Source organism: Cydia pomonella, chromosome 12 (genome assembly GCF_033807575.1).
Source record: "Cydia pomonella isolate Wapato2018A chromosome 12, ilCydPomo1, whole genome shotgun sequence".
NCBI lineage: Eukaryota > Metazoa > Arthropoda > Insecta > Lepidoptera > Tortricidae > Cydia > Cydia pomonella.
In genome coordinates this window covers 7,709,637-7,723,213 of record NC_084714.1, presented here as the reverse complement: position 1 = coordinate 7,723,213, position 13,577 = coordinate 7,709,637, and the positions used below count along the sequence as shown (strand labels likewise).

At 34.0% G+C, this 13,577-nt stretch overlaps 1 protein-coding gene and 1 long non-coding RNA gene across 2 annotated transcripts in view; both read right to left on the bottom strand.

Annotated features, from left to right (window-relative positions):
- Window positions 1-9,947, bottom strand: part of LOC133523389 (macrophage mannose receptor 1) — a 136,428-nt gene extending 126,481 nt beyond the window's left edge. Inside the window, exon 1 of the mRNA XM_061858933.1 lies at window positions 9,147-9,947. Within this exon, the coding sequence (XP_061714917.1) occupies window positions 9,147-9,249 (103 nt within the window). The 5' untranslated portion in view covers window positions 9,250-9,947. The remainder of the gene's footprint in view (window positions 1-9,146) is intronic.
- LOC133523394 (uncharacterized) overlaps window positions 1-13,577 on the bottom strand; it is a 326,759-nt gene that overhangs the window by 196,660 nt on the left and 116,522 nt on the right. The gene's annotated exons all lie outside the window — the stretch shown is intronic.

The window sequence follows — 13,577 nt, the reverse complement described above, 5'->3', positions numbered from 1 at the left end:
CAAACATGAATAAATGAATGAACGAATGAATGAATAAAGCTTTATTAATTCCATACAGATTAAGTATAACGACTAAATTATCAATTTATAACCTTACATGCTATAGTAGTCAACAAATGAAGTATTAAAAAATAATAATAATAAGAGGTACTATTAAACGTTTATAATATACAATATATATATATATATATATATTCGTATTGCATAATACATTCGCCTTTTATGGCATATTTTATTTGCAATTCACCTTTCAACATTCCAAGAACAAGTTCCACTAAAAAGTGGTCACCATGTTTTGTTTTGTTTGTTATTATTTTTAAAACAAGTCTACTTTATATCTTCATCAATATGAATGGAATCAATTTAAATGTAAATAAACCTAAATAAAACCAATAGGTAGGTGCTTAAATGGAATCTACAATTTTTCTGCAAAATCGAGACTACAACAAATTTTAATGCATCTCAGAGTTCTTCGAGACTTAAATTGTTACTTGAAATGAAACAAAAATTCTAAAATGTTCATATTTTTAATTAAAGCCTTGTTCTAGGTATAGTAAATTGGGATGGATTTTGTTTGTTTAAGATATATTCCAATTAATTGTAAGAATTTTATTTTGTTATGTTTAAATATGAATCTATCCTTTCAGGCCTCGGACGGCCATAATGGCCTTCGGGCAGGGGGGTGTCACTACGCAGTTTAGGTATATTTGGCCGGCGCGCCTCCCGGGCAGGCGTATAGCAGCGGGCTGCCGCTCGGCTCGCACGATCACGATAGTCGTGTCACGTGGCGCTCGCGCGAATTTGAAAATACACAATGGATTTGAAACCTAAATCTCGATCTAATCCGTATAAAAGATATTGTTCTGTTTACTGATGTCTGAATAAACGGAAGAACAAGGAAGCAGATATAACATTTTTTTTTTAAATTCTGGACGATATTGAAAGTTAAGTCATTTTGATGAATTTAAACTTTAAACCATAACATAAATACTCATTAATCAAATTCGATAACATTTTGATTTGTTTTGTTTGCATAAAGCTAAAGCGCTTTAGACCAAATTAAAATGAATTATGCATTCCTAAGCTTAGACTAGGTAAATACCTATAAGAATTTTTCGAATCTTCAGTTAAACGCCCATCGGTCCAATAAATTAACTTAACAATTAACATAATTAAGTTACCAGCTCTTAGACTATGATTATGGCGCGTCGTCTTGGAAGCAAGCGTAAAGGCGGCGGCGCCCGATCGGTTCGCATTTCTTCTTTAGTTCCCGGAGTCCTTACTTAGTAAAAGTTAAAATAGACATCCTTAATTTATTGAATATTCGTTGCCCAGAAACAATATTAGGAACTGAACGACATATATTTCCGTGAGATGAGAATCAGACATAGGTACTATCTCCGGATAAAAAATTTATGTTTACAGAATCAACGTTTGTAATTCCTACATAATTATTTACCTTAAAAATAATTAGTAGGTATAGGTACAAAAACTTGTCAAGTGACAACCCTGTGCCGGTACTCACAGCTGGGTCATAAAACTGCGGCGCGCAAAGAAGATTCACGGTTCGTGCGCAGTTATAAGTTTCAATTTTGCTTGCAGGCGGCGAGTATAGGTATAATTTTACACCTAAATCTGACTTTTGTGAAGGAGTGAACTTTCTGTACGGTAGTACTATTAGTTATTCTGTGCTTCGGGCATTGTATTTATTTAAAATTTTAATAAATTCGTGTTACTATTCTTTGCCACGAAGCACAGCATTAAACAAAACCTATTGAAAGTTATTCAACAATTTTACATATTTTCCGAGACTTAAAATCTTAGCGACCTGGCTTAAATGAGTTGCATATATCCGTAAAGCTGTAATTGCGATCAAGTTGACATAAATTACAAATCTAGATTCATTACTTTTGCAATCTGTTGGTCGCAATTTGCTTAAATAACCGCTGTCAAATTATGGTTGCATTAATCTTAGACCTTTTTTAATAGAATAACCATTCGAAAATAGACCTATCTGCCTGAGTAGGAAGATCCAAAATGTTTTAACCGATTCCGTAAATTACGTTTGTAAGAATTGTAAGTATATTTGCTTGCACTGTATATAATTACATATATGTAACATAACTGTGACACCCTAGTTGGTTTATGTGTTGTAAACCTTATGGTAGGTAAATATCTAGGGTGCGAGAAAATTAGTAGTATTGCATGTTTAAAATGTAAATATCTAAGGTACTTTTATTAGATACTACTGTTACCACTGTTTAGTAGGATTATGCGATGTTTATGCCATTATTGTTTCTTCCTAGTCGCGATTCTACACAATATTCATTCCACACAGCACATCACATACAGTTATCACATGCGATATTCTTCACAGTTATTATTTCTACACAATCTTGACTCTACCTAGTCGCGATTCTACACAATATTCATTCCACACAGCACATCACATACAGTTATCACATGCGATATTCTTCACAGTTATTATTTCTACACAATCTTGACTCTACCTAGTCGCGATTCTACACAATATTCATTCCACACAGCACATCACATACAGTTATCACATGCGATATTCTTCACAGTTATTATTTCTACACAATCTTGACTCTACCTAGTCGCGATTCTACACAATATTATTTCCACACAGCTGAAGTTGATCACATGCGTTATTCTTCACACAATTATATTTCTATTTCGACGACCAGTTTGGCTTAGTTGGTAGTGACCCTGCCTTGATACACTGCCTATATTATATACACTGTGGGCTGGTAAAACCTGACAGATTTATATATTCTTGACCACATTTAGACACTAAAATGTCATACATAGTTTTCCGAAATCGGTCTTGTTTTAGAGATAATGACAATTCTTGTGTAAATGTGTTTTTGTTATGCCTTTTTTGGCTGCGAGGCTGCCACTATGTGGATTTTCATGTAGTTTGTCACTGTGACAAGGTACGAAATGGGTCACAAATTAAGTCTTTTGACTGTACCTACTGACAGACCCCCTTTATGCATAAACGTCTACTAAAGTTACGATGCCGCTAATAATCGTTTGTCCCTTTCCGACGTATTGGTATGATGGAAAGGGACAAACGATTATTAGCGGCTTCGGCGGATTATTTCCAAAAATAATCGCTTTATCTAATAATGATTGCTGGAGACCCTTATTCTTTTTAAAAGACCTCTCCAACGATACCCCATACCATTGGCTTTAAGCAAGAAAACATTTTTTTTTTGTATGGGAGCAGATTTACTTGTAGCTTTAATTTTACCGTTCTATTGCAATCCATCTCATCTCTCTCTCTCTCTCTGTCTCTCTCTCTCTCTATCACTCTTCATTATTAGTGGGACAGAGACAGTTGCGTTTCGTTCTCTACATGAGCGTAAACGATTGACATGTTGTCTACACACCCTGTATATACTCGCAAACTGTAGGAACGCTTAGTTCATTTCGTTATTACATATTCGACTTACAAAGACGCAACCCTTTGATGAAAGCTATTACAACACAACACGTTTAAAGTACTTTTTAAGATACTATCTCTTTTCGGCACCATCTCATATCTTGATACAATCATTATTGTACGCGGCGGAAACTACCGAGAGAACAATTATAACTTGACGTGATTCTGATCTTATCACAAATATATGTGGACTTCCTGTCATGCTTAATCTAACATGTAGGTTTTTATTTTTTATTTAGCATTACATGTCGTTCAGCGTGTCATTCATTTGAATGCGTCTAATGATGGTCTATAGCAGCTCAACAAGGGTGCTGAGTGTTAGGTTCGGCTACGCGCATGTAACTCCTCTGCAGTTGCAGGCATACATAGGCTATGGAGACTGCGTCCCATCAGGCGGGCCGTATGCTTGTTTGCCACCAACGTAGTAAGTATATAAAAAAGTATATTTTTATATCTGGCACGTGAAATATTTGTAGACATTTTTTGGATGTTTAGGAATGTATAAATTTAGAAATGCAATATTTAAGTAACGAAAATACGATAGTAACATGTTTATTTAATAATTTTTTTAAAATAAGCCAAACCGATTTGAAGGAACTGTCATAGAGATTCTTTCGCCGCGAGAGATATAATTATATGTGACATTCCACAGCGAAAGGCACCTTATGGCGGTCGGCGCTTACGCCATTATTAGCAGCGCCTCAATACTAATACGTACGATACTACGCGACGCAAGCGCCGACCGCCATAAGGTACGTCTTGTCGTGGGACGTCATATATATACTCTTACATTTTGGAACGGACTAACTATAATGCTATCATGACCTAATTGCTACAATGATAACCCTTACTGTAAATAACTAGATACGAGTGCATAACTACAATTCCGATGATGATAATGATGATAACATAATAGGGTTGTTTCCAATTTTTTGAAACGCTTGTATTACGTTCTATTTTAACTAAAAGTTGCCCTAAAATTCAACTTTTATGATTAAAACGGCTTTAAATATGTTAAATTAAAAAAATATATTTTGACAGATGCTTTCGCGCCCAAAACGCTCTTTGAAAATTGTGTCACGTCACAGTTTACGGTTTGACACATAACTACATACACACGTAGAAGATATGAACTGTCAACTGACATTTGTCATTTGTTGTTTATCGCCTAACTGTCAACAGTGTTAATCCGAGAGTTGTGACGTCATCAGAATCTTCAATGACGTTTCGAGTTTGGTCACGTGACGTGTGCCAAAAGATATTTTAAATTCAATATTTACAAAAATATGGTAATTACAGGTCCCCTAAAAGTAGTTTAACATGTTCTTATAATCCAAAAGAATTTATTGGGATACAATTCTGCCCTAAGATTTGTAGATGGAAACAACCGTATTGCTAAAACCGTTACCCTAGTCCTGTAACTGTAATATTATAGGTAGGATTGACTAAGTCCCACAGTAAGCTCAATAAGGCTAGTGTTGAGGGTACTTAGACAATGATATATGTATTTAATATATAAATACTTAAATACATCGAATAAACCCATGATTCAGGAACAAATAGTCGTGTTCACCGCACAAATAAATGCTCTAACCAGGATTTAAACACGGGACCATCGGCTTCATAGACAGGGTCACTACCCACTAGGCCAGACAGGTCGTCAAAAGATATAGGTATAGGTGCCTAAACCTGTTGTAAAAGTACATATTTTGTATAGCTAAGTAAAATAACATTCACTGTTTATATAAAAAACACTATCACTTTCATTTGCACCGTCAACGAACGGGATGGAAGCGTTTTTTGCTCATCACATTTACAATCTGACCAAGTGAAGTGACCAGCCGGCGGCCGAAACGTCAAATTAAATATGTGTATAATAATTATAGTTAGAGGTAGAGGTGAGACAACTTTCACCGTCTCGCTTTCGCGCTCGGCACTGTAGCTGCTACCTCCAAGTCCAAATATGTCATAATTTGTTACATATAATGTTATTAGGTATATGACCAATCGATTTTAAGTACCTACACACACCTTGTTTTTTTTTAAAGTCCGTTAATTTGAAGGGTGCATTCCTGAGCTTAAATTAAGTAACTTTCTCAAAGGTAAAGTAACCGGTGTAATAAACTCCATTTAGGAGATAATCAATGATTTATTTTTATCTGATGAGGGCCCTACTAGCGTGTAAGCGTGTGCACTTGGCTTAGGGCCCGTTTACATATTGATTAGTGTTGAGTATGAATTTAACACATTTGCTACTAAACACAAGTACTATCTCGGACGATCGATATTAGAAATGTCATTGATAATGTCATAGTTTGCAATTGTTTGGTAGATTTCAATATAATGTCCGTGTTATTTACAACAACGCTATTAATTATATACTTTAAGCAAAAAAAAATAACTGACGTTCAGTTTCCTTAAACGTACTTAGCCATTCCCTGAAGTTAACGTACTTAGTTTACAAAAACACTGTGTACTTATATCTAAATAACTTATTAAACGCCCCTGGCGTATTTGTCCTTGTACTTTAGGACTTACTCATACTTCAGTCTCAGTACAAAACGTAATTTTCGTAAAAATATGATGAGATGAGAACGAATTTTTCACTACATCTGTACATACGAGTATAAATGGTATACGACTTTAGATACGAATACGTGCCAGACTTCAAAATTCGAACTGCGAACTCCGGTTTGAAAACCGAACTCTATACCTGACGCTCGGCTACATGTGTTATATTATATTCCTGTGCTTTTTATTGTAAGTACTTAATTAAATAAGTACCTAATTACGTAGTAAGTACGAATAAATAGTACATTGTGCAACGAGGAGGGTAAGTAAAATTTTGGATACGAGGGTGATAATTCCCGACAGCCGCAGGCTGGAGGGAATTAAATACCCGAGTTTGCAATATTCTTCCCCCAGAGTTACACACAATGTTTTTCATCACACTTGCGAAGAATAAACTAAATTTTAAGCGAAATAATTCTTAAATACGTTGACATATCAAACTTTTGTCCGCCATTTTGTAATTTGTCCTATAATATTTATTTTTATTTTATTTTTAAATTAAATAATTTTAAACATAAACAAAAATATTAAATTACAAACGTCAATATTCTAAAAGTAAAACTCGTTTATGCTACTTAGTTTGTATGAATAAGTGACATAATTTAAGAAAAAAAGTTATAACTCCCTAGGGAGCTATAGCTAGCATAGCGGGTATCTTACCAACCATAGGGCAAATCTGAAATGTGTCAAGGTGGGTGCAGTGACAAAAAAAACATGTCACCTCCTTTTCTACATACAATACAATACAATCAACAATAATCGTTCTTTCACCGGTCTCCCTCATTGAAGTCGGTTTTTTTTTTAATTATTGTTATTTACGTATCTAATTAAATGCTACTTTCTTCTGTTTACCTGGAGATTAATTATTAAAATGTATCACATAATAGTGGACACTTCGAATGATATAACTATTACGAAACGTACAAAACTGCAACGCAGTGGAAGCTTATGACAACTTACAAAAGAAAGTTTGTTATTTACGTATTCAAATCTTAAGATGTATTTTGCAAAACTGCATCTGTTGGTGAAAATATAGGAATTGGCTTTCTAAAATTACTGACTATTGTATTTTTTATTGTTTTATAGGCATAATAAACTATATAACAACTAATTATTTACTCAATGTTAAACAAAAATTCTCCATTTACTTACTAGTATTTTTTACCGTCCACATATGCTCGTATAAGCTTTTATTTTTATCTTTATTCATTTGCATAATCGTAACTACCTATGTGATAATAAGTGAAGCCAATTTAACTTCATAAATAGGCTGAGAGAAATCTCAATGGACTTGTCAGTTGTTAGTAAAAAAAAGTAAAAGTAGGAACGAGATATCCGAAATGGAACCTCTACTTACAACACGTTTTGGATTTCATCTATAATAAATATACAATAATAAATATATGTATTGTGAATGCGAAAGTCACTTTGTCTCTGACCATAGTGTCTGTAGTTTTTTAAAGACTATAAATACTGAACCGATGATGTGCGAGGGTCATTTTTTTAAAGATTGAAATTAAAATATCGGCCCCCAGAAAGCTTACGACTTTGGAATTAAATAAAATATTACTTTTGAAAACAGATATTTTAATAGAGTATAAAATATTTATAATTGTAGGTAATACTGGCTGGATATTACTTCACAGCTAAAAGCGGGCTGTGCTATTTTTTTAATTTCATGACACAGTTGTCGGGTTGTATGTACAAGTTTTTCGGCCACAAAAATAAAACAAAAAATGTAAATCAAGGTTAGTATCTATACCTACATATTTTTTGTAAGATTAATCGCTGTTTATTTCAAATTATCAACTAAGTAGGTATTTAAAAAATCAACGAACTTGGAGTAATTATCATATTATTGTGTTGATTAACTGACGTAGCTAACGAGTTTTTTTTTTCATATAAATATTAGTTTCGTCGATGACGTCTGAAAGTTATTTTAAATAATTAAAACCAGTTTATAACATCCTATTCCTATACAAACAAACTTTATTCAACTGGAAAAATAGTTCTTAGAAAGGTAGAAGTTGTTACAATTATCTACTAACTTATAGATGTTTTTATTTTATTTTCATACCCTTAAGGAATTTCCTATCGATTTGACTATAGTCCTAGGGAAATTTGAGTCAAATACAAACAGTGATACAGTTAATGGAGCCTACTTTGAATATGCTACATATACATTAAGAAAAGGTACATATACATGAATAACTTTAGATATAGTATCTACTTAAATAAATTGCTCAGCATCTTTATATCCGTCATAAAAAATAGCAATTAATTAAATATTTATATTAACCTCTAGGATACACTTCAGCTATAATGTACGTATCTGGGACAGTTCATACTTAGCTGACATGATTTATCTGGTCGCAGTCACTATTGTCTTGGTGAACATAAAGTAACATGACATAGCGTACTTAATTATAATGTTTATGTTAGTAGCTTGATTAGAATCGTGCTTTATTTGAAGTCTGTGGGTTGTTCAGGACCGTGCGTAGTCTAATATCGGAAGGTAGGTATATTAATTAACATACTATAATTTATAAAGAGGATTAATGTTCTTACTTCTTACCATACTTTGCGGGCAATTATTTTCTAAATACTTTTAAGTAGGTATATAAATGAGCGAACATTTATAAAATACTTTTACAGTACATATGGGGCTACTTTATAGCACTAGTGCGAGAAGTAGCATATTACGTTACTGTGTCGAACATTTAAAGGGCCATATGTACTGTAAAACGTTGTACGATACATGTGCGAATAGGTAATTCGCAACTCGTGTCGATTTAAAACACTCCCTTCGGTCGTGTTTTAATTTATCGCCACTCGTTTCGAATTTCCTATTTTTCGCACTTGTATCGTAATGTACTATATTAATACAGTTTAATATCATTTTTAAAGATGTATTATTAATTTACGAATAAACCAGTGGAAAAAAGACCGGTACATACCTATATAGAAAAAAGATCACACTTATACATAATCTAAAAGTTAACATATAGTAAAATAAGATTTATTGAACTTATTGTATAGTCCATTATAATACGTAATAAAAACTTAATTGAAGTTATGGTTAAGTTATAAAATGAGTGCATCTTACCCAGGTCTCTGTGCACGTTATTTGAAGATCTCTGAGCATTAGCCAGTAAAACCAGCGACATCAAAACCACACTGGGAATATTATGACCAAAGAGAAACTTCATTTTTACACTTTACTTTTAAAATTTAAATTAAAAAACTAACAGATAAAATAATCACTGACAATAAATTATAAATTTAAATTCGGGATGGATGTTTAAATTTAGAAGCTCGATTTCATTTTCGCGCGGATTTCAACGGACGCGTTCGAGGCGCGTGCGGCGCGGCATTTAGGAGTCAAACTGAGAAGCTGCGCGCGCAGGTGGAGCAAAAAGAACACGACCGGTCGATGTCATCAAACTATCCATTTGATTACTTTCACGAACGCCTATCTTACTCATCTTCAAATTAGAAATAGGACCTTCATCATAACGTCATAAGTTTCATTTTTGCAGCGACATAATAGGTAGGATTGTATAGACTTGCAATTACATATGTATTATACGATTCTCCATATGTATTGGATGTAACAGGTAGGATCGAATTCTTGTGGTTTAGCCTTCGAGGGTCGGTTAGTTGACTAGAAAGGTAGGTCATTAGCACTACCTTTTTAAATGTATTCCTGGCGCTCGGGAATACCGTTATTTATATCTGCTTATATTTATGAGAAGATACGTTTCACATACAACATTTATGCATTCACTCAGAGCTATGATAACTATTTAAAAAAATGTTTTTCTTCAATCTACAACATTAGGTACCTATATGAAAGCCTGTATTATTTAACTGTCTCTGGTGACACAATATCTACATACCTATTTAATTTTGACAACGTATTTTTATCTTTTATTTATTAGTCTAAGTACATTGTGTCCCACTGATGGGCAACGGCCTCCCCTGGCTTCCGCCACTCGTCACGGCTTTGTGCATGCTCCCGCCAGTCGCCACAAAATGAGTCCAGGTCGTCTCGCCATCTCGTTTTTGGCCTGCCTCTGCCTCGGGTGATCTGTGGGTGGGTGGGTGTTGATAATGTCTATGATTTGATAATGTGTGGCCAAACTCTGAGAGGCAAATAAGTGATGATGATCATAGTAAATAACTTTCACTATAAGGCAACCAGCCCCGATGCCAAAAAACATCCGGCATTTCGGTGGATCTGTCGAGGTTATTTTTAATGAAACAGTCGGAATTATTGTTCGTGATTTCGGGGATAGCCCCGATTATAGAATAATGGTTGTTATAAGTTTGATACTCTTATACTATCTAACTTCAAAAATAAATCGACTGTTTGTTCCATAGAAAACATAGTTCTTACTATAAGAGTACTCTTATAGTAAGAACTATGTTTTCTATGGAACAAACAGTCGATTTATTTTTGCGGGTTATCCCACAGTAAAGTTATTCAGTATGCCCTACGATTCGGTTAAGTTATGTTCTAAATGGGGAAGACAAACAAATTATATCTAGCTAGAAACGAATGCAGTATGATACCTTTGGGTTCGGTGCTTTACGCACACTAGCGTCCCCTCCCCTCCCTACGCCTGACGCAACCAATATGTCCCGGTTGACGGTTTATTTTCATTTTTGAGAGTTAGGAAAAAGTGTCAATGTAAGAAATAATCCTTCATAAATTCGTAACAAATAGTTATACTCATTTTTTTAAACAATGTGCCATTTTTATTGTATAGCTATTAGATGAACTTCGATAAAATTTTGCCATTGAACAAGCTGGTTCTCCCTATACGACTTCTTTCAAATGATTTTTTTTTTATTAAGAATTTAATACGGATTATTTCTTTCGTTGACATTTTATTTTTCAAATGTATACTTTTCCCAAAAAAACTGTCAACCTGGACGCTATAGTGTAACGAAAACACTTTACCCAAAGGTATCATAATACATTAGTTTCAATTTGGATAGCATAATTTGTTATTCAAAAAATATAATTTGACCGAATCATATACAACCTCGTCAGGTTTTCCTAGAAGACAAATAAATAAAAATGTATTCATTTGTCTTGTAGACATTTTCTACTATATAACTATATATAACAGCATTTTCACGTCAGCTGCTCGAATAAGGGTAATTTGCTGCTTAAAAACAGTCAGCAAAATCGCATTTTGCTCACTGAGTGAGACAAAATAACATTCAAGTGACCTTTATATTCGAATGTCATTTCAACATGCGGGGCCTAATACAAGTTCGAAGTATTTGGATTCTATTATCTTTCATAAGAAAGAGACAAAAAAGTGCATACGTAATTCAACGGTATATTGACGGTTTATAATAGACCCACAAAATAAGTCAGACCGCATCGTTCCAAAACACCCTACGAGTCTCTATTCGTAATAATTAATTAATGAAATAAGTTTAAAATTTTATAAAAACCCCATATTTTACGTATTTTATTATACAATCAAAACAATGAACTTATACAAATTTACGCAATTGTTACGCAGTAAATAATTTTATTTAACTATTTTTAACGATTTCTACTATAGTCGACAAATAGTAGTATCCTCAATCCGGACCGTATCTTACAAAGTATTATTTAAAAAAACAACTGACCTGTCAATTAATGTTCGTTAATTCATTATTTTTATATTATTTTATTGAAATATTTTTCGTTTTCTTTTATTGCGGTAATTAAAGTTAATTGTTAGAAACCTTCAGAAAACATGAGTGAAATAGTGATGAAGATGGATTACATTTTTTCAGGTTGTATTTTTTGATGGCTGACTGACGTGAAAAATTTTGTGTACTACACGAGATCAAAGTTATTTACATCTTGTGCGCTTTTGAGTCCCTTACTACGCTCAAGATTCTAAATTAGATTCTCGAGCGTAGCGAGTATTATAGAATCTTTCTCACGCACGGGACTCAACACAAGCACTCGAAGAAATATCAAACTTTGCTCTCTTGTTGTACTAATAACTATTTTGTGTTAGGAACGACTTTAACTGTTTCATGAATGTAGTTTACATTTTCGGTTGCTTTAATGTGGAGTGGTAAACCTTTTTGAACAATTGAATATTATATTCCGGCAGAACAATCGTTTATTTTTATTTATTTTATAGAGGTGGATGCTTTTAAGGGACAAAATGCATATATGCATAGCTCGTGAATGAAAAGGCATGGGAGGGTTAATATACCGTTTTCAGAAAAGTGGGGTCTGCAACTTCCACGTGGACGAACGTGTAATATAAAACGTGTATGCGGAGGCATTTTTTAGCATAACGAATATATCGTGCGCGTCAGTACTGTTACCGTTACCCCACATAATAATACGGTATTTTATCCACGCGTCCACATGCACATAGTAAGCTGAGAGTACAATCTGTAAAGTTGTTGTTCTTCGAAGTGTAGCTAACAAATATGTAAATCGGGAAAGTTTTGTTTTAATACATTGAACGTGTTCCAAAAAAAAGCCAAAGTCAAAAGTGTTTATTTTGTAAAAAATAGGCACATCATATGAGAGGTGTTTAGTTAATAATTGTTTCACGCCTTTCGGCGTACAAAACCGAACTACAACCGAACTATGAACTATATTTTCTATGGAACAAACAACCGATTTATTTTTACGCGGGTTCGGGGTTATCTTATAATAACAGTCGATTTATTTCTTGCGATTTCGGGCTTAAGTGCTTATTACACTTATCTTGCCATCGTGACCGACATCGCGCCCGAGCTAGAACGTTTTCCGTTTCACGAAATATAAGAACATCGTTAACAATATTTGACATGTAAGAAATACTACCAACTGGTAAAGGCCCTCTTGATTGTTCAAAAACTAATGAAAAAGTTGCATTTTATCCACATGTGGGGCAAAGTAATCAGATGCAAATTTTGAGTTGTTACCTTATGTTAGCTGGTAGAATTGTATAACGTGCATTTGGATTTGATTTCAATTGATTTTTTTGGCATTTCAGTTTTTTAATTAGTACTTTCCTCGCGCTGGTGTGAGGAAAAAAATTGTGTTTCACTCGGAGGCAAAGTTTGTTTAACCCTCGATCCCTCGCTACTACTCGCTACGCTCGTGGTTCTATTTTGAAATCTTTTGATTGCTCGGGTATGAATATTAGCATGAGCGGTTAAACAACAACTTTGCCTCCTCGTAAAACAAATAACTACTGTTTCGAATTGCCAAAAATGTTAAATGCTTGATATTTTTGCACTTGAACTATAGTTGGTCAAACCAATTTGTCAGTAAATAAGAACAAAAAAAACTATACTCATCCTTTTCTTTTGGATGCTAGTACTAGTGTAAGACAAAGATAGTGTGATTCCCTCTGTCTATGTTTGAAATGAGATAGCCCTTTGACAAACTATATTTTATATATTAAGTACATCAAGAAATATTGCAGACGATGTGCTAATATTTCGTGAAAACGATGCTTTGGCCGGATATCGGCACCGGCGTCGCGGCTGATCGTTGACCGTCCGAAGGCAGGAT